Here is a 27,394-nt window from a genome sequence, read left to right on the forward strand (position 1 = left end):
GCCCTCCCTGTGGGGGCGCACAGGACGATGGGCTTGGTGCACACAGTACAGTACAACACGCTAAGTGGAATTTTCCTCCAATGGGATTTTCCCATGTATTTTACCAGGAAACATAGATAGGGCAGCCTAGAAAAGTCAGTGCCCTCCTAACCATACCCAAGCACTCCGAGTTTGTTGGCGATGTCCATTTTGCTCTCCGAATTCATGGTGACCTAACCCTAACCCTAAGTGGAATTTTCCTCCAATGGGATTTTCCCATGTATTTTACCAAGAAACATAGATAGGGCAGCCTAGAAAAGTCAATGCCTTTCTAACCATACCCAAGCACTCCAAATTTGTTGGCAATGTCCATTTTGCTCGCTGAGTTCATGGTGACATAACCCTAACTGTAGGCTAACATGCTGTGTGTTGTCTGATTTCATTGGTTGTGGAAACCTGGACAGTTCAGTGGTCCACACTTCAGTTAACCATGGATTAGCTAACGTGCAAACATGGTGGTTTTGTTCTTAACCAGGACATAAAACAGTTCAGTCTATCTTCGGAAGAGTAATTCAATAATTTTCAAAACTATTTTATTATCAGCTTTTTTTAAAAAAAACCTCCACAAAGTGCTAAAAGAAACCAGCTACAAAAAGATTAACAAAAGATATAATTAATGATAAAAAAGAAAATACAAAATTAATTTCAGCATATCACCTCTGCTTTAAATGCATTTTGAATATTAGATCTTCCATTATTTGCAAACAATATTTTTATATTAAACTTTTAGGACATTTCCCCAGCTTGTTAAGGGGAAAATTCAGGCTACTTAGACGCAGATCAAGAATCATAGCCAGTTGAATCAATGGGCTGCATTCACACAATACTCCACCCCCAGATAGATAAAGCACTGTGGGGCGAGGGTCCTAGGTGAACCCTCCCCTTTTGGATACACAACATTTCTTAGTCCATTGAGTAAACCCAGCCAAAATCGCAATCTGCAGCTTAGAAAAATGGGACTTCTGCAACCAGGCGCCCTCCACTATTGCTGGACCATAATTCCCATCATCCCTCAGCTCGTTGGAAGAATCAGAATCAGAATAGAGCTGGAAGGGACCCCTGGAGGTCTTCAAGTCCACCCCCAAGCTCAACCAGAAGACACTACACCATTTCAGATGTAAGAGGCTGTCCAGTCTCTTCTTAAAACGTCTCCAGTGATGAAGCACCCACAACTTCTGGTGGCAAGGCGTTCCACTGGTTAATTGTCCTCACTGTTGGGAAGTTTCTCCTTAATCCCAGGTTGCTTCTCTCCTGGATTAGTTCCCATCCATTGTTTCTGGTCCTGCCTTCAGGTGCTTTGGAAAACAAACGAAATAATAAATAATCAAAATCAAAATTTATGTATTTATTTATATAACTTTAATAAATAAATAAATAAATAAATAAATAAATAAATAAATAATGAATAAATGAATGAATAAATAAATAAAATCAAAATGAAGAACAAGGAAGCCTCTTCCACGGCCCCAGCGGGCAGCATTTCCCCTCCATCACATCACCACTGCTACCCTTCCTTCCTCAGTTTCCCTCCGGCATCCAAGTTCAAAGTTCCCAAGTATCAATTAATTCAGGGGTAGGCAACCTCGGCTCTTTTATGACTCGTGGACTTCAACTCCCAGAATTCCTGAGCCAGCTATGCTGGCTCAGGAATTCTGGGAGTTGAAGTCCACGAGTCATAAAAGAGCCGAGGTTGCCTACCCTTGAATTAATCCATCCATCTCCTTTCATCTCCCCTCAAGCTCCGCCCCAACGGAACGGGGCAACCCCGCTCGATCCGCCGAACGTTCTAACCGCGCCTCCTTGCTGCCTCCCGATAGGCTCCGCCGTTTCGGGGCTTCCCTGGTTCCAGCCAATCGCGGCTGCCTTGAGAGTGACGTCAGGTGCTTAGCCGCGAAGGTTTGAAATTTACAACGGAGGGCGCTGGGCGGCGGCGGGATGGAGGAGCCGAGCGGAGCGGAGCAAGCCGGGCCTGCCCGCCCGGAGGCTGAATCGCGGATGGCCGTGGAAGAAGCGGCAGCGGTGGCGGCAGAAGCGGCCGGGGAAGAAGAGAGGGAAGCTCGGCTAGAGTTGGAGCCGGAGCCGGAGCCGGAGCCGGAGCGAGAGGACAACCAGTTAACAGAAGCCGCCTTGCAGCCCGCACCGGCCGCCTGCAGCACCCAGGAATCCTCGGAAGCTCTGAATTCAGGTGAGCCTTGCTCGTCCTCCCTCTTGGCCGCCAGCCTCCCTTGCGAGCCTCCGTCTTCGCACGACCCTCTCTAACCTCGCCGCTAAATTCCGCTGTATATTCCATTTTTCCCCTGGTTCTTTTGCTTTGGCTCCGGAACGTTCCGCCGCTTAGTTTAAAAAGTCCGGAAATGGTTTAAGGGCAGAAGCGCACTTAAAGTTGGAGAAGAGCAATAGCGCTTAAGATTTACACACCGCCCCGAAGTGCTTTTCTAAGCGCCCTCGCGGAGCATAATATATATAATAATAATAATAATAATAATAATAATAATAATAATAATAATAATAATAATAATAATAATAATAAACCTTTATTGTCAAAGGACAACATGTGTACATTGAGATTAGCTGAGCCTCCTCCCCCCCTGTGCTCTCTCCCCCCAACACACAGTGACCACAAACCCTCCATCCCACCACACTATGTGAACCAACTACACCACATTTTATTTATTTATTTATTTATTTATTTATTTATTTATTTATTTATTTATTTATTTATTTATTTATTTATTTATTGATGGGATTTATATCCCACCCTATCTCCCGAAGGACTCAGGGCGGCTAACAACAAAACATATAATAAGTACATAAATCAAGATAAAATGAAATTGAGAACATCAGTGCAATAAAAATTAGAGAATTTAAAAAATGAATTAAAAATACTAAATATAAATTAATTAAAATGCCTGTCAGTCTAGGTCAGCCTGGTGGAACAGGAGTGTTTTGAGGCCGCTGCGAAAGGATTGGAGGTTTTGGGCCATCCGAAGCTCAGGGGGGAGCTGATTCCATAGGGTTGGCGCTCCCACAGAGAAGGCCCTCCCCCTGGGGGTCGCCAGCCGACATTGCCTAGCTGACTGTACCCTGAGGAGGCCTTCTCTGTGTGAGCGTACTGGACATGTAGAAGCCTCGGTTGCCTCTGCCCACCCCCCACCCCCTCCAACAATCTGGGTCCTCTTTTTACCGACGTCGGAAGGAAGTGGAGGGCTGAGTCAGCCTGGAGCCCTGTCGAGTATTAAACGCTAAATGCGGGCTAAACGTCTGACTGACGGTGCCACCGACTATAATAATAGTAGTAAGTTGGGAAGACCTGGATGCGTATCAAGGCCCACACACCGGTTAAAAGAAGTGGCAGCTGTAACTTCACTTTGTTGTGAAATAATAATAATAGAAAGATTATGGCATGCATTTTATTTATTTATTTATTTATTTATTTATTTATTTATTTATTTATTTATTTATTTATTATAATGAGACTTGTATGCCGCCCTATCTCCCGAAGGACTCAGGGCGGCTAACAACAATAAAATACCAATGAATACAAATATTAAAAAAAGAATTAAATTGTTAATTAAATTTAAATTTAAATTAAATTAAATTGGGTGTGCCCCAGTGGTTATTGGCACACTGGGTGCTATACCCAAAAGTCTTGGAGGGCAACTAGAAAATTGAGTATTGACAGCATTTCTATCTCTTACAAAACCCCACACTGCTTTGATACACACACACACACACACACGACTACGTGGATACATGACAACATGCTAGGTTCTTGGGAAGACTTTGATACATATTGCCAACAGTAGCTAAAGAGCTGGCATTTCATGCTGTGTATCTAATCATATATTTATATTATAACATTATAAAGCAGGTAATACTTTTTGAACTGATTTCAAATCAGTGTTGATTCCTGATAACTGCCTAGACAGGGTTACTGCAGGTTTCTTGGCAAGGTTTTTAGAGGTGGCTTGTTATTGCCTCCTTCCCAGGGCTGAGAAAGCATGACTGGCCCAAGGTTACCCAAGTGGCTTCGTGCCTAAGATGGGACTGGAACTCTCCTGATATCTAGCCTTATATCTTAACCACTGTACCAGACTGACAACAGTAATTCAAATAGTCCACCTTTAGTGGCCATAATTGGGATTGACAGCCTGGTTGTTAATCAATTCAGTTATTTTCCTTTTGCTTTATGGACCTGCGAAGGTTCCAGTAATGAGGATTGGTTGCAAAGTTGTTTTTTCGTCACTGTGGTAACGGTGAATGGTGCCTAAATGAGGCAGTCGTCACTAAATGATAATACCAGCCATGATAGAATGTGAGGATTCTGCATGCACATGGGAACCCTACTAAGGGGGTGGTGGTGAATGTCTTCCCTTTGCAACTAGACGAAGATAATGAGAGTGAGTGCAGCGAGGACAGCAGCTGCAGCGACTATGGGAGCCACGACAGGCCCGGAACAACTTTGCAGAGGGTTGCGTCTGATGGAAAAGCTCTCCTTCCAGACACCTTCCAGACGAACAACCTCCTGTTCTATGAGAGGTTCAAGACCTACCAGGATTACATGTTGGGTGAGTTTCCAGTGGTCTGGGCGCACCCGTCTCTTATCTGGCTTGTGACCGACAGTGGACCCCAAAATTTCTATTGCTGAGTCGAGACAGTTGTTAAATGCCTTTTGCCCCACTCTACGACCTTCCTTTCCACAACTGTTAAGGAAACCACTGCAGTTGTTAAGTGAGCATCACCGTCGTTACATGAATCTGACTTCCCCATTGACTTTGCTTGTCAGAAGGTCACAAAAGGGGGAAATCACGTGATCCCGGGACATTGCGGCCATCACAAATATGAGCCAGTTGCCAAGCGTCCGAATTTTGATCATGTGACCGTGGGGATGCAAGTGTGAAAAACAGTCCTAGGATACTTTTTTGAGTGCCGTTGCAACTTTGAATAGTCACTAAAAGAATGGTGGTTAAGTCCAGAATTACCTGCATGGCAACTTTATTGACCTGTGGACTTCAGCTCCCAGAATTTTGGGAGTTGAAGTCCATAGGTCGTAAAGTTGCCATCATTGCTCACCTGAGACTTCTATCATTGCAGAATTGGACCCCTTTGTATTTTTTTATTCTATTCATTTGCATGCCACCCCCTTGCAGAAGTGTCAGCTGTCCAGGTAATCCGGACAGGCTAATTCTATTTTATTTTATAAGGCTCAAACAATTGAATCTTGCAGGTGTCTTAACTACAAATCTCCTGCTGTCTCTTTTTTTTACAGAAAAAGCTCTTATGGTTCCCACAATCCCATCACTTTTTAAACCAATCATTTTCAATACCCTTTTCCGCAGTGAGGTTTACAGCACATTTGGGAAACTTTGAAATTAAAACTTCTGCCTGGGGGCTTGACGGATTATAGCCGTGACAGTGTCATGACATTATTTGCACTCTGATGATGATGGTGAGGAAGATCACCATAACAGCAGCGCAGGCAAAAAAAAACACAACCTAACAAACATGTTGCTCCTGGTTTAATTTTTTAGCTGACTGCAAAGCCTCGGAGGTGAAAGAATTTACAGCGGAGTATTTGGAAAAGGTCCTTGAACCCTGCGGATGGCAAGCAATCTGGCGCACTAATGCGTTTGAAGTCTTAGTTGAGGTAAGCATAACACAGTTATGCTATTTATTTGCCTGCTTTCAAGCCATGGAGCAGCTAATGGGTGATTTAAAAAAAGAAAAAAGAAAATGCTTTAATGGGTAGATGAGATCCTATCGGAAAATCAAGCTGGTGCTGAAAGAGGACCAAAGGTATCGTGCCGTGTGCCGCTGGAGGCAAAACGCTGTGTGCATGCGGACGTTTAAATCTTCATGTACACATATTTGGCCCCTTTTTCAACCCACGTTGGAGGGATGAATTTCGATCCTAGGGAAAGACTAGGCGCGGACCCCTTGAGCTTTCGAAAACAGTGAATGTATGAATTGCCGTCTTACTAGGACGGTCAGCCTTCCTAGTTATAGGCCAGGAACGAAAGACAACGAGATGAGCTACTTCTACTTCCTTGCAAGGCTACGTTAACAGAATCTCGCAAGTCGGAAGTAGATTTCTCCCCACCGTCTTGTTTATACAGCCTGAGAAATTAGGATTTGTGTGTCCCTCCTGATCCTTTCTCCACTCATGATGCAGCTTGGAGCTGTTTTTATTTATTTGTATCCTGCCTTTATTATGTTTGCTAATAAGGCAGTGGACATATTGGACACACCTGCCTCCTCCTGTTTTCCCCAGAACCACAGCCCTGTGAGATTGGGCTGAAACCCAGCTTTCACGCCTAAGGTGGGATTAGAACTCACTGTCTCCTGGTGATTGGCCAAAGTCACCCAGCTGGCTTTCATGCCTAAGGGGGAAACTAGAACTCAACATCTCCTGGTGATCAGCCCAAAGTCACCCAGATGGCAGAACTAGAACTTGACATCCCCTGGTGATTGGCCCAAAGCCAACCAGCCGGCTTTCATGCCTAAGGGGGAAACTAGAACTCACCATCCCCCAGTGATTGGCCCAAAGTCACCCAGCTGGCTTTCCATTTGCCCTCTCTTATCTGATTGTCGCTGAACTGCAATGCCCATCACCCTTAAGTTTGCTGGGGACTGTAGCTTAACCACATCTGGGGTGCCTCGGTTTCTCCCCAAAGGCTTCCTTCTCTTCTGCTCAAATCTAGTCCTGCCCACTGACAGATAAGCTGTTACAAATGAGATTTTGCATCCTTTTAGGGCGAGTTTCTTTCCTGGGGGGTTGGGGGGAGGAAGAAAATAATTCTCTGCTGCTTTCTTGTTTTCCTAACTTGCCAGGTTGTCGACGTAGACTATGCTTTCCTGAAAGCTGCGGTGCGGCTTTCCCAGCCTTTCCGGTGCAGGGTGCAAGAGGGGGGCTTCACCGCGGAGCAGGTGTGCGCTCTGCTGGAACTGAAGGACTACCAGCTGCCTCTCCAGGAGCTGTCCGTCGTGTTTGATGAATCCGGCGAATTTGACCAGACGGCCCTTGCAATAGAGCACGTCAGGTAGACTGCACTGGCTTAGGGGGGGGGAGAAGCGCAGCTTTACGTTTCTGACTACAGGCGGCCCTTGACTTACAGCCATTGGTCTAGTGAATGTCCGAAGTGACAATGGCACTGAAAAAAGTGACTTGCGACGGTCACTGCCGCAGCATCCCTCCTGTCGCTTGTTCGCGCTCTGAGCGCTTGGCAACCGGCGTGGATTTACGACGGTTGCAGCTGCCCGGAATGCTGCGATTGTCATTTTCGACCTTCCTAGCCAGCCTCTGACAGAGGCCGTGGGGAAAAGCTGGATTTGCTTCAGGACCTTGTGATTCACTCAGCAATGGCAGCGATTTGCTTAACAACAGTGGCAAAAAAATAAATAAATTGTGAAATTGGGCATAAACAACTGCTTTGCTTAGCAATGGAAATTCTGACCTCATTTGTGGTCATAAATTGGGGACTGCCTGCAATTGTGTCTGGCTATGTAAACTATGGGAGACTGTGAGCTTCTCCTTCCTCTCCTCTCCTTGTCTCGCCTCTCCTCTCCTCTCCTCCCCTGCCCCCTCTCTTGGAGGTCATCTAGTCCAACCCCCTGCTCAGGCAGGAAACTATACCATTTCAGACAAATGGCTGTCCAGTCTCTTCTTAAAAACTTCCAGTGTTGGAGCATTCACAGCTTCTGGAGGCAGGCTGTTCCACTGGTTAATTGTTGTAACTGTCAGGAAGTTTCTCCTTAGTTCTAGGTTGCTTCTCTCCTTGACTAGTTTCCATCCGTTGCTTCTTGTCCTGCTTTCAGGGGCTTTGGAGAATAGCTTGACTCCCTCTTCTTTGTGGCAGCCCCTGAGATACTGGAACACTGCTATCATGTCACTTTATAAGAAACTCAGGGTGTAAACCTCCTATTTTCCCCACCAAAACAACCCTGTGAGGTTGGTTGGGCTGAAAGTGACTGGCCCAAAGTCACCCAATTGGCTTTCATGTCTGTGGTGGGACTAGAACTCACCATCTCCTGGTGACTGGCTCAAGGTCACCCAGCCGGCTTTCATGCTTAAGGCAGGACTAGAATTCACAGTCTCCTGATTTGTAGCCACTGGATCAAGCTTCTTATCCACATAGGATGATGCAAAGAATTTAAAAATTTAATATTCAGATGAAACCAGAATTGTTCTGATTAGGATTAATTAGGATCTTATGGATACTCAATTAGGAAAGGTTTACACATTGTAGGATGTGGTTTAGAGCTGGGCTTAGGGCATTCTGTGAACTTACTGAGTAAGGTTGCAACTTACTCAGTAACCAACAATTCAGGCAAGCCCGGGCGTCACGTAACATGTAACAGAGCCATGGTGGCGCCGTGGTTAGAATGCAGTATTGCAGGCTGATTCTGCCAACTGCCAGCAGTTCGATTCTCACCAGCTCAAAGTTTTACTCTGCCTTCCATCCTTCCGAGGTCCCAGATTGCTGACTCTATAAACCGCTTGGTGCTAAATACTGTGTAAACCAAATGCATATTTTGCATCTGTCCTGCCTTGTGAATTGCGAGGTCTCTTAGCTCATTGTTTTTGGCTTGGCAGGTTTTTCTATAAGCACATTTGGCGGAGCTGGGATGAAGAAGATGATGATGACTTTGACTACTTTGTCAGATGCGTGGAGCCTCGTCTGCGTTTGTAAGTACTGCAGAAGGAATTATTATTTTTTTTAAAGCCTGGAACACGGCCCTGTGTGACGTGGAATTATGCTTATGGCATGGGCTGCTAAGCCCCCCACCCCACCCCCACCCCCAGCCTGCTTGCAATTACTGAATGTATTTGGCACCCAGAGGTTTGGCTAGATTGCAAATCGCGCGAGAGGGAAGCTGAGAAAAGAAACACAGCTAGTCCTCACTTAGTGACCATTCGTTCAGCGATCGTTCAGAGTTATGATGGTGCTAATAGTAAGGGAAAAAAAAAACCTCACAAGAAAATGACTTACTCGCAGCATCCCCCTGGTGATTGCGTCACACGATCGCAATCGGGGTGCTGGACAACCCGGTTGCACGTCTGTCATTCATAGCCTCCCACTGTGGTGCGATTGCCGTTTGTGACATCAAAAAAAAAAGAGAAAAGAAAAGATAAGAAAGAAAAACAGTTTCCACTGTGTCTGATTCCTGGAAACTGCCTGGACGAGCCTTCCTGTAATGCCTTGCTGACTGATTGCACCACTTAATGATGGCTTTGCCGGTTCCTGTTGCGTCCTAAGTCAAGAACTACCTATAGGACAAAGCTCAAGAAAAGACTGGACAAGGTTACTCCATCGTTGGCAGAAGATTAGTGTAGTGGGTGGAGCCGACAGGGAAAATTGAGGAATTCTTCTCCCTTTTCTGCATTCTGTATTTCAAGAATTAAACAGTTTTACTGATATTTTTGGGCTGAAAACCCAGCAATTGACAAGATTCCGGAAGAGAATGTGTGTGTGTGTGGGGGGGTATTTTGGGCTCCGTCTGAGGCATTGCACCCATCTACCACTAGATGGCAGCACAAAACTGATTGTAAATAGTTTGATGAAACAGGTTGATTTAATTCATGGAAATTCAGCTTGGTTAGAATATATTCAAACCGTTACAGCCCCATCCGCTACCTTGATTCCTCTGGAAAATCCTTATGTGTTTGCTTCTTCCCCTTTGGGGCATGTTCTTCTTTTTTTGGGTCAGGTTGGGTAGACTTTGCCTTGGTTTTATTTTATTTTATTTTCTTTTTGCACTCTGGGATGTATGGCAGTGGAGAGATTGTACCCCAGGGGCGCAAACCGCAGGCTGATTTATTCAAAGAAGCTGAAAAAGGAATGCTATCCCCAAACGGACAGGAGCCTCTCTCTCTCTCTCTCTCTCTCTCTCCCCTGATTCCTAAAATGTGGAGATACATCTTGGCAGGACAGAGCCAACGTCTTGCCGGCTTGTTGCTTGGCAACAGCAGAGCAGAGGAAGCCTTTTTGTGGGTGGGTGTAGTGGGGAACCTTTCTCCTCTTCAGTGCCTCTTTTCCCAAATGGCTCGTGGTCCGGGATCCCTACTCTTCTCCTTTAGCCCGGGAATGTTTTGACATGGTCTGAAGCCAAATGGATTCTGTCTGCTTCCCGGGATGCTCTGCCCGTCTCCAGAAGGACCTGGCTGGTTGAACACAAAAGGCCTTCTCGTTCCAGCTCTCCAACCTTGTCTCCATCCCCTGCAGAAAAAAATTGAGATGCATTAGATCTGCCGGCAAAGCAGAGCTGAAGGCAATCGTGTTTCCCTGCAATTGACACAAAAGATATTTATTGTGGGTAAACGGTGGCAGATAGGAAATGTGTCCTCTTCCACTTCCTCCCTCCCTCTCCCTCCCTCCCTCCCTCCCCCTCCCTCCCTCCCTCCCTCCCCCTCCCTCCCTCCCTCCCTCCCTCCCTCCCTCCCTCCCTCCCTCCCTCTCCTCTGAACGTTGCACAGCAGCAGTGTACGCTCAGTCCTTCTGCTTTTCTGGAATATGTTTCTTTCCGCTACCTTTAGGCAGTGCACCGCTGCAAAAAAAAAAGGCACGTTGCTTTTGGCAAAAGTGCGGCGCTAATTGATTGCAACGAGCGTTTGAAATCCAGCCAGAGGCTACAGGTTGTCCACTTCTGATCTACAATCCTAGGCTGCTGCAAGGCACGGGTGTGCAAAGGTGCCCTGGCTTGGAGCACGGAGGTTGCATTAGCTCGCACGCTTAATGGAGAACCCTTGCTCTTTTTTCCCCCCTCCCCCCGTGAATTGGTCTAATCACTCGTTAAAGCAGAGGCTCTTGTGTTGTGACGCCAATGCACGAAATACCGGTAGTCCCTTGTTTAGCAGCTGCCTCGGAGAGTGACCGTTTGCTAAAGGCGCTGATAATTAATGGTAACAAAAATGCACGTTTTCCAAGCAAGGCCTGCATTTGCAGCAACAGCAGCAAGCCTTCGGTGTGAAACTGATTAAAAACCGGTCAGTTTCGAGCAGCATCTGCTGGGTGGCTTCTACTGTGTTTCCCCCGAAATAAAACCGGGTCTCATATTAATGTTTGCTCCAAAAGACGCATTAAGGCTTATTTTCCATTTGGAGCTTATATTCGGGGAAATACAGTACTAAATGCATCCGTCTGGCTGACGATCTTAACTGGGGCTTATTTTTGGGGTGGGGCTTATGAGCATCCTGAAAAATCAAGCTAGGGCTTATTTGCCAGTTGGGTTTTATTTTCAGGGAAACACGGTAATCGACTTTTTAAGTAATCTGTCAAACAATTAGCCACAAGAAGCCTGGGTGAGAACTTTGTCTGAATGAGATGCAGAGACTAGCAATGGGCCCCCTCCCTCCCTCTTTCCCTCCCTCTTCAGTCACTTAGCAAATGACTGAATCATTGGACCCAATCACCAGGAGACATTGAGTTCTAGTTCTGCCCTAGGCATGAAAGCTGGCTGGGTGACTTTGGGTCAATCACCAGGATACAGTGAGTTCTAGTTCTGCCCTCGGCTTGAAAGCTGGCTGGGTGACTTTAGGTCAGTCACCAGGAGACAGTGAGTTGTAGTTCTTCCTTAGGTATGAAAGTTGTCTGGGCGACTTTGGGTCAATTACCAGGAGGCAGTGAGTTCTAGTTCTGCCCTAGGCATGAAAGCTGTTGGGCGACTTTGGGTCAATTACCAGGAGACAGTGAGTTCTAGTTATGCCCTAGGCATGAAAGCTGGCTGGGTGACTTCGGGTCAATCACCAGGAGACAGTGAGTTCTAGTCCCACTTTAGGCATAAAAGCTGGCTAGGTGACTCTGGCCCAATAAGTCCTCATAGTCCAACCCACCTCACAGGGTTGCTGTTTGAAAAATAGGAGGAGAAACGTGTGTTGGATTTGTTCTCCTCGTTGGGTTATTCGTAAAAGTAACAAAGGGGAGATATAAATAAATAAAGTTGCAGGCTTTTTAAATTCAAGTTTTGCAGGAATTTTTGCAGCGTAAGTGTTGTTCCATCTTCCAATCACTCCCCAAATTTGGAATTTTAGGTATTATGACATCATTGAAGACCGTGTCTCGCCAGCTCTGGTGTCAGACTACCACAGCCGCCTTGCTCAGTGCGAGGAGCTCTATTGCAAGTTCCAAGTCCTCAGGAACAGCCTCCTGGCCTGCGTTTCTGACTCTGAAAAAGACAACGTCTCTGTGGTGGAAGGGATGAAACTCTATGACCAGATCGAGCACTTGAAACAGAAGCTGAAATTGATTGAAAACCTTCTGTTCAGGTAAAGCAAATATTTAGTGGTTTAAAGCTCTGGAACAAAGAATTTATGTTGCCTGTAGAATCTAATGCGAAGAGGTCTATTTCCCCTGCCCTGCCCCGGGTGCCTGGTTTAAATTTTTTTGTGGAATAATTTTGTTTGCTTACCTTGGTCTCAGGGCCAAAGCAGATTATAGGTTAAATATTTGATGGCAATTAATGGGTTTACTTTTTTTTTTCTCTTAAAAATAGCTGCCTCGGGACAATAGAGGGAGATCAGAAGTGTGCCACCTCTGATTTTAAAAGCCATGATTGCAAATGTTGGAGTTACTGTAACAGAATAACAGAGTTGGGAGGGACCCTGGAGGTCTTCTAGTCCAACCCCCCCACTTCAGCAGGAGACCCTAAGTGGAATTTTCCGCCAATGGGATTTTCCCATGTATTTTACCAGGAAACATAGATAGGGCAGCCTAGAAAAGTCAGTGCCCTCCTAACCATACCCAAGCACTCTGAGTTTGTTGGCGATGTCCATTTTGCTCCATGAATTCATGGTGACCTAACCCTAACCCTAAGTGGAATTTTCCTCCAATGGGATTTTCCAGTGTGTTTTCCTCCAATGGGATTTTCCCATGTATTTTATCAGGAAACATAGATAGGGCAGCCTAGAAAGGAAGTGCCCTCCTAATCATACCCAAGCACTCTGAGTTTGTTGGCGATGTCCATTTTGCTCTATAAGTTCATGGTGACCTAACCCTAACCCTAAGTGGAATTTTCCGCCAATGGGATATTCCCATGTATTTTACCAGGAAACACAGATAGGACATCCTAGAAAAGTCAGTGCCCTCCTAACCATACCCAAGCACTCCGACTTTCTAGCCTAGTACCTTAACCTCTAGACCAAACTGGCTCTCCTTAGCTACCTCCTTGTTTGTTTGTTTTTTTGTTCTAGATACGTCTTTGGTTATAAGAAGCACGCTAGCCTCAAAGCAAAAGGAGTCCGTTCCTCTAATGCCACCCTCACCCACGTCGTCTGTTCTACAATCCAGTCGAGCTTCTTGCAATGCCTGTTCAGGGACAAACTTTCTCCGGAACATTTCAATGAAGAAATTGAAATCCAGGTTGGCTTTGTTCAATTATTTCTGGGTGGATCAGTGTCTTCCCTTCTCTTTAGAGGCTCAAGGTTGGCTAGATAGCACTTCCTGGGGTTTCTTTTTAGAGTGGCCGTCAAGCTCACTTATGGTTCTTAACCAGCCAGTGATAGCGAATGCAAAGATATAAACATTTTCAAGAAATAATTACTTTTTAGTGTGGCAACAATTGGATGAACTGAACTGAACGGGGAGGGATAGTCTTATCTGAAGTGTATTAACTTCCATCTCGTCCTGAATTTCTTGGTTGGTTTTCATTTCTTGGTTGGTTTTCCTGTCTGCTTGTTCTGCTTTATGACAGGCATTGCCCCAGTTCTCCAGCTTTCATTACTCCGTATGTTCTTTCTTAGTTCCACAACGATCCACAGTCTGCTTTGAATGCTTGCTATGAAGGAGACAGAGTAATAATTTGTCCTGGCCATTACATTATTGAAGGAGCGTTGTCTGTCGCTGATTCTGTTACACTAGAAGGTGAGTATTTTGGTGGAGCATGGTCCATTTTTTAAATTTCCTCCTTAAAGAGAGAGAAATCTCTTCTTTCTGGATGGGAGAATTGCCACAGCTCAGATATTCAGAATAACAGAGTTGGAAGGGACCATGGAGGTCTTCTAGTCCAACCCCCTTCTCAAGCAGGGAACCCTGTGCAATTTCAGACAAGTGGGTGTCTTATCTCTCTTTAAAAAGCTCCGGTGACGGAGCACCTACAACTTCTGGAGGAAAATCTTTCCACTGGTTGATTGGTCTCACTGTCAGGCAATTTCTCCTTAGTTCCAGGTTGCTTCTCTCCTTGATTAGTTTCCGTCTGTTGCTTCTTGTCCTGCCTTCAGATGCTTTGGAGAACATATTGACCCCTCTTCTTTGTAGCAGCTCCTCAAGTATAGGAACACTGCTTTTACGTCACCCCTAGTCCTTCTTTTCTAGATTAAAAAGGTAAAGGTAAAGGTTCCCCCGCACATGCGTGCTAGTCGTTTCCGACTCTAGGGGCCGGTGCTCATCTCCGTTTCAAAGCCGAAGAGCCAGCGCTTGTCTGAGGACGTCTCCGTGGTCATGTGGCCGGCATGACTAGACGCCAAAGGCGCACGGAACGCTGTTACCTTCCCACCGGAGTGGTCCCTATTTTTCTACTTGCATTTTTACGTGCTTTCGAACTGCTAGGTTGGCAGAAGCTGGGACGAGTAACAGGCGCTCACTCTGCTACGCGGCACTCGGGATTCGACCCGCCAAACTGCCGACCTTCTGATCGACAAGCTCAGCGTCCTAACCCACTTGAGCCACCGCGGCCCTTTTCTAGATTAGACATACCCAATTCTTGCAACTGTTTTTCTTATGTTTTAGCCTCCTGTCCCTTAATCGTCTTTGTTGCTCTTCTCTGCACTCTTTCCAGAGTCTTAACAACATCTGTGGTGACCAAAACTGGATGCAGTATTCCAAGTGTGGTCTTACCAAGGCATTATAAGGTGGTCCTATGATTTTTATTCCAAATGTGCAGTCACTACACCAGGTGTTAAATTTTCACCTCTCTCATTCATCTCTCTTGGCGAATGACCCGTTTGAATTCAAATGCATACACTCGAATCTACGTTCCTGTATATTTTCAAACGAAAGGTAAAATTGAACAAGAACTATAATGTAGGAATAAAAAAAAAAGAAGTGATAGGAAAAAAATTAGAGAAGAAAAGTGCAGGAAGCAAAGAAAAGAAAGGTAGGAAATGTAAATAAACAACTTCAGATATTCTTTTACGGCAATTCTAAGTATAAATGTCAATTAACCTCTTATTTTATGCTTGGTGGTCTGTTTGAATTCCTAAATTTAATTTAATTTAATTTATTAATATTTCTATACCGCCCTTCTCCCGAAGGACTCAGGGCGGTGTACAGGGCAAGAATAAAACAAGAGTTACAAAAATTAAAAGATAATTAAATACATGCCCATAAAAACAGTTGATACATTAATAAAAACCCCAATAAAATGATAATAAAAAACCCCACCATAGTGCCGCTATCTGGGAATGAGAGATTTTGGAGATTCGGAGTGCAAACTGGGATAAAACTCTTAACTCCGAGGCCCATTCTGTGCAGATCAAACTTTTTAATATTATTAAACTCCTTTTTTCCCTAGCCTTCCATATTCTGTTATTTAATTGGCAGCACCAATTGTATATAATTAATTGTCTAGCATTTCTGAAGCTGTATTTCCTTGATGAGCACCTGAAAGGTTGCTGCTTAATTGCTGGTTTGTTTTTTTTTTTAAAAAAAATCCCTGTTTTCTTTCTTAACAATAAATCCAAATCAGGGAACAATTTAAAGAAAATGAGAATAAATTAAAAAGCGAGGGTTTAAAATTCATTGTAAGCTAAGGAACACATTCAGTAAAAACATTTGGGCCAGGAAGTTACGTCAGTTCTGCTGGGTGATTGGATTGATTGTTGATTATTTCTCTTGTAAGATGGGAATGTGCTTTTTTTTTTCTTTTTCTCAGCCTTGGATGTTTGTTATCTGAACCGTTGGTTTAATTTTCATTTTTGGTTTGACTTTTCATATGTTGCTGGGAGATGGATGGCCGCATAAATGGCGTAGCCAAACAAATAAAAACACATAAAGAGGATGTGCTGATTATCACCAACAGCTCAAAGTCTATAATACAGAGAGAATTCCAAATCCGATAAAAAAGCAGCTGAACCAGCGTTTGGGTGATTAGATGATCTTAAGTCAATACCAAAAAAGGGGCCAAGCTTGAGGCAAAATTAATGAACAGGGAGAGAATTCTACATTTGCGTTTCTTGTATCAAGAATGCTTATTTTCAGAGTCTCACACCGCAAAATATTGCGTAGATTCTAGACCACAGAGGGCTTTCCAGTAACACTGTGCAGTGTTTCCAAACTGAAGGCAAAATAAGCTCCAGATCCTGGATGTGCGGGTAGATTTTATCTGTCCTTAACCCAGATGTGGCCTTTCAGTGCAGCTGCAGACTTCCTGGAAAGGATCTAGCTGCTTTAAAGAGCTGCAGACAGAGGCTGGATCTGTAGAGCATCTTCAACGAATCACAAAAGGAGATGTTTGTGGTGATACCATTGCACTAACACCATAAGCACATGTCATTTACTTATGCTTTGGGTGTCCGCATGCATGTGTGCCCCGAAGCACATTGCAGCCCGTGGTAATTCTCGACTTAAGACTGTTTGTTTAACAGCTTTTGAAGTTCCTACTTATGACCGTTGCGGTGTCTCCGCAGTCACAGGATCCAAATCCCGGACACTTACTGTGTCCTGGGGTCTCCATTTGTGACTTTCCTAGCCGTCTTCCAACAAGCAGTGTCAATGGAAAAAAATGGATTGAGTTAATGACAGCATGATGCATTAAGGGGCCGTTGTGATTCGCTAATCATTGTGACAAAAGGCTGTAAAATCAGTCCCAACTCACTTACTGACCACCTTGTTTAGCAACGGGGGTTCCAGTCCCATTTGTGGTCATATGTCGAGGCTACCTGTATGCTGTTGACTCCAAAAGGTGAGGAGGGGCATGGCACTCTCTGAGCTTGGTTGTTTTCTTGCAGACGTTTCGTTGCCCAACTAGGTACCATCATCAGTGCTAGGAGGGAGTGCGGTTAGATTCTCTGTTTATATACCAACCCCCTTCCCTTCTAGCACTGAGGATGTTTCCTAGTTGGATAATGAAACACCTGCAAGAAAGCAGCCCACCAAGCTCAGAGAGTACATTGGAAACACCCCCCACCACCCAATTTCAAGTCCGAGCTTCAAGCATTCTCCTTTATTGAATCCAAAAGGTGTCACAGCTCTCCTTTCCAGGGATCTTGAGATTCTCGTTGCTCACGCCGCAGAAGTGAATCCTGGACCATATTTTCAAATTTCAATTTCAATGCCCCCTTCAGCCACACGGCGAGGATTTTGCATTAGCTGCAGCTGTCTTGGGAGATTACACTCCCCCACCCCACCCCGCTTTTCTTTTTAACACCCCACGTAGGTCTTTTTTTTTCTTTTTCTTTTTCTTTTTCATGAAACCGTGGGGTAGGCCGAGCTCCCTATTCTGTCTGCAGGAAGAACGTGAGGCCTGTCATTCATTGTTAACATAACAGGCATGTCTATTGCTCTTCTGGATTCTCCCGGCTTTGTTGAAGGCTCATTCTTTATCTTGTCAAAACTTTGTAATAGAAAAAAGAGCCGAGGTGGTTTTTTTTTTTAAATTTCCTGCTTTTTTGGGGGGGGGGTTTCTAATTCCCCCCCTTCTCTGTGCCAGTTATCTTTTCTTTCTTTCTTCTTCTAATTTTTTTTTCCTACTTCTTTTACGTTGTTGGTTTTTATGACGATTTTCTTGCTTCCCCCCACCCTCCCGTTCCTCCTCTCAAGATTTATGCAGATATCCATGCCAGCCTGCCTGCTGAACCCCTGCAGGAAGATGAAGTTGCAATACATTTCATTTCTCGGCAGGGGTGAGGATAAGCTGGTTTGGGCACACGAGGTGATCTTTGTGACAAATCACTTCCCGTCGGAGAGGTCAGGCAAACGGGAGCAAGCCTATTCAAAGTGCGCTAGAGCAGCCTCCAGCCTGAAGCGCTTCAGCAGGGGGTCTTCCAACCTGGCCCTTTTATGACTGGTGGACTTCAGCTCCCAGAATTCCCCAGCCAGGATGCTTTAAGACAGGGGTCTTCCAACTTGGTCCTTTTATGACTGGTGGACTTCAGCTCCCAGAATTCCTCAGCCAGGATGCTTTAAGACAGGGGTCTTCCAACTTGGCCCTTTTATGACTTATGGACTTCAGCTCCCAGAATTCCCCAGCCAGGATGCTTGAAGACAGGGGTCTTCCAACTTGGCCCTTTTATGACTGGTGGACTTCAGCTCCCAGAATTCCTCAGCCAGGGTGCTTTAAGACAGGGGTCTTCCAACTTGGCCCTTTTATGACTGGTGGACTTCAGCTCCCAGAATTCCTCAGCCAGGATGCTTGAGGACAGGGGTCTTCCAACTTGGCCCTTTTATGACTGGTGGACTTCAGCTCCCAGAATTCCCCAGCCAGGATGCTTTAAGACAGAGGTCTTCCAACTTGGCCCTTTTATGACTGGTGAACTTCAGCTCCCAGAATTCCCCAGCCAGGATGCTTGAAGACAGGGGTCTTCCAACCTGGCCCTTTTATGACTTGTGGACTTCAACTCCCAGAATTCCTCAGCCAGGCACGCATATTTTAAACCTGAAATATTTTGCACACTCTCTAGCATGGATCTGTATGCATGTCTATGCAAACTTAATTAAATCCTAGCTTCTTACAAGGCACCTCAAACCCATTTCCCCCCCCCCCCATGTTGACAGCTTTATCATGCATCTCTTCATTCGATCCATCTCTTGAGTTTGGAGATGCTTAAAAAAAAAGCAGAAAAAATAAATGCCATGACGCTGATGGTATCTATATTCCTGGTTGCCATGTCGTTATGCTAGTGACAGGCCATAAAAGCTTTACATGCTCATAAATTTCTTTAAGTGGTTTGGAGTAAACAATAGCGGATAACTGATTTAACTTAGCCTTGGTCTGAAAAAAAGGCAGTTGTTTTAAAGACTTACGTAAGTGTGAGTAAACTGCAGACCTTTCCTTTTAAATGATGAAGAGGTTTATAAATAGGAGATCTGAATCCTGATATGGGATGACAAGGGGATCAAATAGATGCTCTGTCATGGCAAAACATTCCTTTCTGTCCCTTTTAACTTAAAGAAAAGACAAATCAGTCCTAAACTGGAAGGAATAGTGTGGCCTCCCATTGCATAACATTCACATATTTATTTATTAAACTTATATGCTGCCCAACTCACGTAGAGGCTTACCACCGATTAAAAACAAGATAAAACAGTCAAACCATAAACATTAACACTAAAATTACCTTAAAATTAAGAAAGGTGGGGAGGAAAGGAGCAAAACACACACAGGGAGAAGATGGGGGGGGTCATACATCAATCTATTGGGCACCTCCAGGATGACATGACCCCCGGACAATTAGCAGAGTCAGATGTTCAGGCCATTTTTGAAGGCCAAGATGGCAGCTGAGGATTCCCCCCTTGGGGGCCAGGTTGTTCCAGAGGATAGGAGCCACAGCACAGAAAAGGATCTTCTCCTGGACCCCCTGCCGGCCCAAATTCCTTGACCAATGGTTTGTAACTTGCCCCTTTTGCCAGCATGGGTGGGATGGGCCAATCCCGTTGAGGTGAGGCAGTTCCTCAGATAACATTGAAATTAACACCAGCAGACTGGCTACCCGCCAGCAGTCTTAATTTCTTGCTTATCACTGCTTTCTAAATGGGGAGTATTACAAGTCCAGCATTTTGGACCTGGAGCCAAGAAGGTGCTCTAGAGTGGACAAGCTAGGCATGTCATTCTCTGGTGCTTCCTTAAAGAAGGGATGTGTCTTCTCCTGACCCTGCCAGATGGGTCATGCAATCCTAGGACAAAAACACATGCTTGAAGTAAGGAGATTCCAGCAAACATACCCACGATGTCTCAGAAGGGCCTTATCGTAGCCTGTTGGCACCACTTATCTATGTTTTCCTGGGATTGCACAGCCATTGAATGAGCCCAGAAAAAGATGCTGCTTCTTTAAAAGATATCTTTCCACAGCTCATCCTACCTCATTTGTTTGGAGGGATTACCAAGGAATTTATCTTTAAGCTGGTGTGTACCTTCCAGGTGTACTGCGTTATAGCTGAAGATGGCGTGAGCCGTACCTGGGCACATCTGGAGAATATCAATTTGAGGAAAGCTAATTCAAGGGACATGAAGCCATTTTAACATTTCTGTGGTACATAACAGTACTTCTCTTAAAACAATGCTTTAAGTAGAGAAGTGTTGCTGCACAGATTAGGAAGAGTTACTTGTTTAATCAAGAATACAGCTTCTAATAAATTTTGAATACTGCTCCCTGAAAAAAAATGAATAGACGTCAACTTCTTTAAAATTGAGTCATTTTGTGTAATGCACTACCACGAGTTTGGACATATGAGACCGCTGAATATAGCAGACTAACGTTTATCATTATAAATGATGCGTAGAATTATGATTCAAATCCCAGTCAGTATGTTTTTTCTAGAACAGTGCAAAGGTCAACGATCAGTGTTTAGAATAATTCCTGGCTGTTCAACATGATGGGATTGTAGAACTGGGAGAATATGTTATTTCTATCCTACATTAACATGGGAGAGAGTATTTCTCCATGGAAGGATCTACTGTCTTTGGAGATCTAATAACCTACCAAATGATAACCGCTCTTTTTTGTTTTTTGTTTTTTATTTTTGCAAAGGCTACGGACTGCCGGATGACATTGTGATAGAAAAGCAAGGGAAGGCCCACGCTTTCGTGGAATGTGCCGGAAAGGATGTGAAAATTTCTAACCTGAAGCTTATCCAACATGATGCGGTGAAAGGCATTTTGAGTGAGTTTCTTGACTGGTGATCCTCGATTGATAGCAATAGCCCTTTTAACTAATATACCGCTTCATCATGTCTTCATAATCCCAAAGCATCTAAGCACAGCATATAACAATGACGTGCCCAGCCCCCCCCCCCCCAGATGTCCACGTAGCTCATGTAAACAAATCCTCTTTGTTATGAGAATTGTCTGGTATCTTCTCCACACCTGCCAGAATGTCCTTGAAAGGTTTCCAAGCAGATTTCTCTCAGCAAACCTCCGAAGACCTGGAAAGGTTTCGTTTCTCTAACTAACCCAGTCGAAACCATGATCCCCCCCCCCGTTTACTCTAATGGCAAGATGAAAACAAAGAGGCATGTAGCTGCAAAACTTCCACTCTTGACAAAGTCTTTATAGCCTCTCTAAGGGGTTTGCAGAGTCAGCCTATTGCCCCCAGCAATCTGGGCCCTCCTTTTACCAACCTTGTATGGATGGAAGATTGAGTCAACCTTGAGGCTGTCAGGATCGAACTCTTGGCAATGAGCAGTCAGTCTGCAATACTGCATTCTAACCCCTGCGCCACCACGGGTCTATTACAAGGTGTTGCCTTCTGCTGGCTACCCTATGACAGAAGCCATCAGGAGAGAATAGAGCACAAGCAGTATTCTCTGGCCCCCTTAAACTGGTTGTTGACCTCTCTAATAAACTTATCACACTGCACCATGACTCCATCGTTGTGTTTGCTCAGTGTGGTTTACCTAACTACTGATTTTCAAAAAAATTTTTTTTTACAAAGTCAAAAGATAAACCAACGGGAACAGATCTGAAAGAAGAAAAAGCTCAGAAACAAGTGGAAATGCAAGGAAGAAACAGGAAGGAAAAACAGAAAAAGAATGGCTTCCAATTTTCTTTGGCAGAGATAGAAGTAATTGAATACATAAAACTCTGCCTCTACGATTGACACACAATATAATGTAGAAAATGTAATCAAGGGGAAAACCAGCCAAGTCTAGCATGTTGTAGAAATGCATTTGACTGTCTGAACGCAGTCTTTGTTTTTTATATCCTGAGAAATATTCCAATGGTGGACAATATATTAAACTCAGGGTTGAACTGTGGAGTCCTTGATGTTCTTTGAGCTTGGCTGTTTGTTTGCAACCAAGTATTCATGATGTTACCTGCTCAGGTACCGAAGCACCTGAAAGCAAACAACCAAGTTCAGAGAAGACCACAGAGAAATATATGTTTGTTTGCAACCAAGTATTCATGATGTTACCTGCTCAGGTACCGAAGCACCTGAAAGCAAACAACCAAGTTCAGAGAAGACCAAGAACTCCACAGAGAAATATATGTGAGGATCCCGTCCTTTGGGTAACACCTGCTTCTTGATTATAACATTCAGGATTAACAGCTTTAGGGTATTCATTGTTCTAATTTTATTGTATTCCTTTTTCCCACTCATTTCTTTCCATGTTAATAACCCATATTGATTTTATGTGTCTTGCTAAAACAGGCAGACGGGATGACTTTCCTTAACATTTGATGTTCAAAGTTTCTTTAAAGACTTTGCTTCCTAATGGGGACCTGCCATCTCTCCTGTCCTCATTTCTCCCTCCCTCCCTCCCTCCCTCCGAATTTGATGAATTTTCGTTAGCTGTGTCCCTCTGCCTTTTGAAGAAGGTGATAATTAACACTTCATCATCTGAGATGTGGATTTGAATAACAAATGCTCCATGGGCTAGCAAGATTATTTCAGCACCTTTTATGTGAAAATATATTCACTCACCAAAAAAAAAATTGGGGAGAGGGTGCTTGAGCCACTCTTGAAGAAAGCTATTAATTGCTTGTCCCTAATATATTCTTTAAAAGAGTAAATTTATACATTGTGTCCTTTTTTTTTTAAAAAAAGTGTTTAATATAAGCTTCTGCATTTTGATGCAAGAAAATCAGAACTGGTCTAAAACTTCTAGAAATGGTTCTTAATTCTCAAGAGTTCCTTTCTTCATCTTGGTTTCATCCAAAGTGTTGGGCAACAAGCCTCGCACAGGTTAAGGATCTGAGGAGTACTAACCCAATAGTTTCAAAGATTTATTATTTTTATAACTGACTTGTTTAGAATAACTGTCCTATTTCTTCAGCCGAGACTTCGGAGAGCCCGTGTGTTGATTGCTACTTTTATCATCAAGAAATGATTGCGCTCATTGATTTTTAATCAAAGCGTGTGTCATCCACAAAAGAACCTGCCTACCAGCTTGTGCAACTCAAAATGCACCTGGGGCTTTGTGTTTTGAGATCAATGGAGGGCTGTGTTTGTGCAAATCTGCCTCTGCTGACTTAAGAATGAGCCTGACAAAGTTGTTGAGCTCAAAAGCATCTTGGAATTCCTTGTTTATGCTCACCGGGAAGTTTTGTCTCTTTAAGTCTTGATTGTGAGCCCACAAATTCAAGAGCACAATATTTTCGCAGGTGTTCATCAAGGAAGGACCAGTCTGGAAAACTGTGTGTTGCAGTGTGAAACAACTGGGGTTTCCATCCGGACATCTGCTGAGTTCTCAATGAAGAACTCTGACTTGTATGGGTCTAAGGTAGGAACAGATGTTTGCATTTGTTGGTTGTCCTCTTTCCCAGAGCATCAAAGAGCTCCCATGGAACCATCGCTGTAGATGACATCTCTGTCAAAAGAAGCTGGATTGATCACAAATAAAGTATTCCAATAAAGCTACGTGGGTTGTCAATACCAGCAATGGCACGTTGCAAGAGCTGGTAGAAGTCCAAGAATGGACCCCATGATAGCTCTGTGCATGTTTGTTGAGAAATAGCTCTTGCTATGTTCAGAAGGTCTTAGCTGCTTGTGAGGTAGCCATAGATTTGTACAAACTAGAGCGGATAGCTGACTCTTCCGCTACAGTCATCCTGGACTTACGACCAGTTGTTTAGCAGCTGTTTGAAATTATGACAAAGTCCTCAAACATTACTTCATCACGATGTAAAAAAGATGTTGAGACTCTAGAAAGAGTGCAGAGAAGAGTAGCAAAGATGATCAGGGGACTGGAGGCTAAAACATATAAGGAACGGTTGCTGGAATTGGGTATGTCTAGTTTAATGAGAAGAACGAGGGGGGACATGATGGCAGTCCTCCAATATCTCAGGGGCTGCCCTAAAGAAGAGGGGATCAACTTGTTCTCCAAAGCACCTGAAGGCAGGACAAGAAGCAATGGATGGAAACTAATCAAGGAGAGAAGCAACCTAGAACTAAGGAGAAATTTCCTGACAGTCAGAACAATTAATCAGTGGAACTCCTTGCCTCCAGAAGCTGTGAATGCATTTGCTTAATGACTGCTGCAAAACTTGTAAAATCGGATCTGGTCACAAATATCACGATTTGAGGTCATAATGGGGAGGTTCCCTTGAGGTCCTAAGTCAGAGGGCTTCCTCTGCTTGAGCTTTTTTGTAGTTTTCCACGCTGTTTGCTACATTTCCCGCCCCTTACCATCCATTTGAGTGATTTCTGCTGAAGGCAGCTTTCACTAGAGAAGTTTCCAGCAATCACCCCTGCAACCACTGCCCAGTTCAGACCAAGTTAGCATCTTCATTGCTGTTGTCTCTTGTGTCTATGGGGATTCTCAGTCATCCAGATCGTGGGTGTCCCAAAGGTGATTCTTTCAAGGGGCAACTAGACTTTCTTGGTTTTTCCTTGAAGACGTTTCGCTTCTCGTCCACGAAGCTTCTTCAGTACTGAAGAACGGAAGAAGCTTCTTGGATGAGAAGCGAAACGTCTTCAAGGAAAAACCAAGGAGGTCCAGTTGCCTCTTGAAAAAGTCCCTTTGGGACACTGTCTCTCCTGTGTTTGACCTGCTTCTTAACCGTTTCTTCTCCTCGAAATTTCAGAGTGCTGGGATTGAAATCTACCCAGGCAGCACCTGTACTCTGATTGGGAATGGGCTACACCATTGTAAAGAAGGGATCCTTATCAAGGTGGGTTCTAGCTTGAAAGTTAAATACCAACGTTTGAGTCCGTAGTTGAAAAGGATTGTTTAGCTATTCCACTTTTTCTTGTTTAACAGTCTTTTACCACCCCAACCCCCCGGGGATTTTTTTTTAAAAAAAAAAAGCCACCAAGGACTGCAAATGGAAGCGTAGCAAAGTGGTTCCTTCGCAAACGACCAGTGTCGTTGCGTTTTGCTCGTTTTGTGGAGTAGAATCTTTCTCACAAAAGTTTGTGCTTTTTTTTCATCAGATAGTAACCCTTTACAGTGCCCCCAGTTTTATTACTTCTGCACCAGAGGGACTCTACTGGGAAGTGTTGCAAACTGAGGTCCTTTTTCAAGAGGCAATTGAAACTTCTTGTTTGTGCTTGAAGCCATTTCGCTTCTCATCCAAGAGTCGTTGCAAAATTCGATGAATGAGAATTGAAAAAGCACTCTATGTTTCTTTACCTACAGTAAAAGCAGGGGGAAAAACCCCCACTGGTAGGAAGATATATTTTTTTACTGGGTTATTTCCCTGCGAGGTCAAGACAATGCATTTGGTGAATCTCTCCTCCATTTATCCTCACTATAGTTAAGTTGGGCTGAGAGAAAGAGAGAAATTGTCCCATGGTCACCCAATAATCTCCGTGATCAAGCTAGGACTTAGATCATGGATCTCTTCTGTCCAGGTTTGGTAAAACCACGATTGCACAGTACCGCAAAGCTGATTAGGAAATTAGGAAGCTGATTCCAGATGCTGATTTCTGTAGCTCTGCTTAACATCTGGATGGCAGATGTTGGCAGGATGGTGAGTGGCCTAGCTTTTGTTATTGCTTCTTTCCACTCCATTACAAGTCCTTATATGTGGGCCTTTGGTTTTCCATCTGGAAATAAGTTGAAAAGGCGTCTTCTTAGAACTGTTGAGCTGGGTAGATCTCATGCAACTCTCTCTTGGCTTTTAGAACTTTTTGGATGAGCATTGTGATGTTCCCAAGATAACCATGAAGAACAATGTGATACACAATAACGAAGGCTATGGTGTGGTGCTGGTGAAACCTAAAGAGGCTACTGAGATCGTGCCAGAAAGCACGTCAGGTATGATTTTATAGATGTTACAGTACTGGCTAATGAGTGGCCTAGTGGCCTAGAAGTAGAACTCTTGCCATACAATCAGGAGGCAGGCTGTGAATTCGATCCTAGGTAGCAGCAGATACTTCTCTGTCTGGGTGCAAAGGGAAAATATCTGCTGTGAGCTCCATATAGGTGTCAGGAAGGGCATCTGGCCAGCAAATGCTCAGCTCCAATCAGTCGCTTTGACTCCACCCTGATTCAGGGGATTGTTAAAAGAAAAAAAAATACAGTACAGGCAAATCCATCAGCATTACCATTAAGCTTGCAGAAAGGACACGGTGCATGCTACAGGTTGCAATGTAGCCTAAGCCAGTGTTTTCATACTGCCACAGTTGGATTCCCCCAATGCACTAAATAGGAACCAACCAAACCCTCTTATGGCCTCGTCCGATGCATGAATCCATTGTAGATTAAGTCAAATGCTGTGAATCCTGTACTGACTTACTCCAATAAGCTGTAAAATCAATTTGGTGTCACTCTTTCTGATTCAGAGCAAACGAAAGAGGGCACGACGACTGACGGTGCCGCCACTGAGAACTATGCAGGTCTTCATGAATCCGGTAGCGGTGAAGTGGGCCTTTACGGAAGAGACAATGATGACGATCACGGAGAAGGCAATTTTCAGATATCAGAGGAGGTTTGGGCCACCTTGCTGAAGAAGAACCAGCTGTGCCAAAAGAGACGGAGCCAGCTGGGTATCCCAGAGGCAGACAGCCAGATGTCTCAGGAGGTGTTTGTGTCCATCGTGGGCAACCAGTTCAAGCGTAATGGCAAGGGGTGTTTTGGAACTTTTCATTATTGACTTTCTGAATTGCGTTATAAGGCCAATAAGATCACCAGCAGTTAAGCGCTGATGCTTTCCAGAATAGTTAAAACTCAAGATCTTGACTCCTACTTTTTCTCCCCGTATTTAAATCTGGTTATATTCCCTGCTTGACTGTGTTCCTTGTGTATCCTTTTCAGCAGTGTGTGTGTGCTTCACAGGAGTGGAAGTCATATGTTGCTTGGAGTGAGTCTTGAAGCCATAACTTGAGAGTTGAAAGCTCTCCGATGACTCTCCTGAAGAGAGAAGCTTCATCCTTATTGGGTTTGTGTATCAATTTATTGTTACACTATTTATATCTAAAATCAATCACCTCGTTTTAAAAATAAAATAAAGCTCTGTACATTTAAAGGGAGACCGTTGGCACTACCGTTCTACCTCACGATGCAGGTAACACGAACGTTTGTTTTTTGAGCAACGGCCGTGCGTCATTTTCAGCTATATTGAATAAACCTTCCTATTGAGCAAAATTGTCCTCTTGTATCTTTTTTGGCAACAGAAACAAGCTTTTGAATTTTAATCTCTGTGTTGCCTATGTTTGGGGAATACAGGGGTTTTTTTTTTGGAGAAAATAATGGGATATTGTCTTTGGCTCTGAAATCCATTTCTAGTTATGACCAGAACGGTTTGAAATTTTATCCACCTCTAT

At 44.2% G+C, this 27,394-nt stretch overlaps 1 protein-coding gene across 1 annotated transcript; it reads left to right on the plus strand.

The window, feature by feature from the left end:
* Positions 1-2,034: 2,034 nt before the first annotated feature.
* SHCBP1 (SHC binding and spindle associated 1) lies at positions 2,035-27,163 on the plus strand (the record flags this gene model as incomplete). Its single annotated transcript, XM_081335633.1, has 13 exons — positions 2,035-2,224; positions 4,425-4,607; positions 5,571-5,686; positions 6,871-7,079; positions 8,633-8,725; positions 12,068-12,301; positions 13,226-13,394; positions 13,775-13,895; positions 20,717-20,848; positions 23,290-23,408; positions 24,712-24,798; positions 25,754-25,886; positions 26,414-27,163. The coding sequence occupies 13 exons, from the start codon at positions 2,035-2,037 to the stop codon at positions 26,722-26,724; spliced, it is 2,097 nt and encodes a 698-aa protein (XP_081191759.1). The 3' UTR covers positions 26,725-27,163.
* Positions 27,164-27,394: the final 231 nt, after the last annotated feature.

This window comes from Vipera berus (assembly GCF_964194415.1).
Source record: "Vipera berus genome assembly, chromosome: 10".
In the NCBI taxonomy this organism is placed as follows: Eukaryota; Metazoa; Chordata; class Lepidosauria; order Squamata; family Viperidae; genus Vipera; species Vipera berus.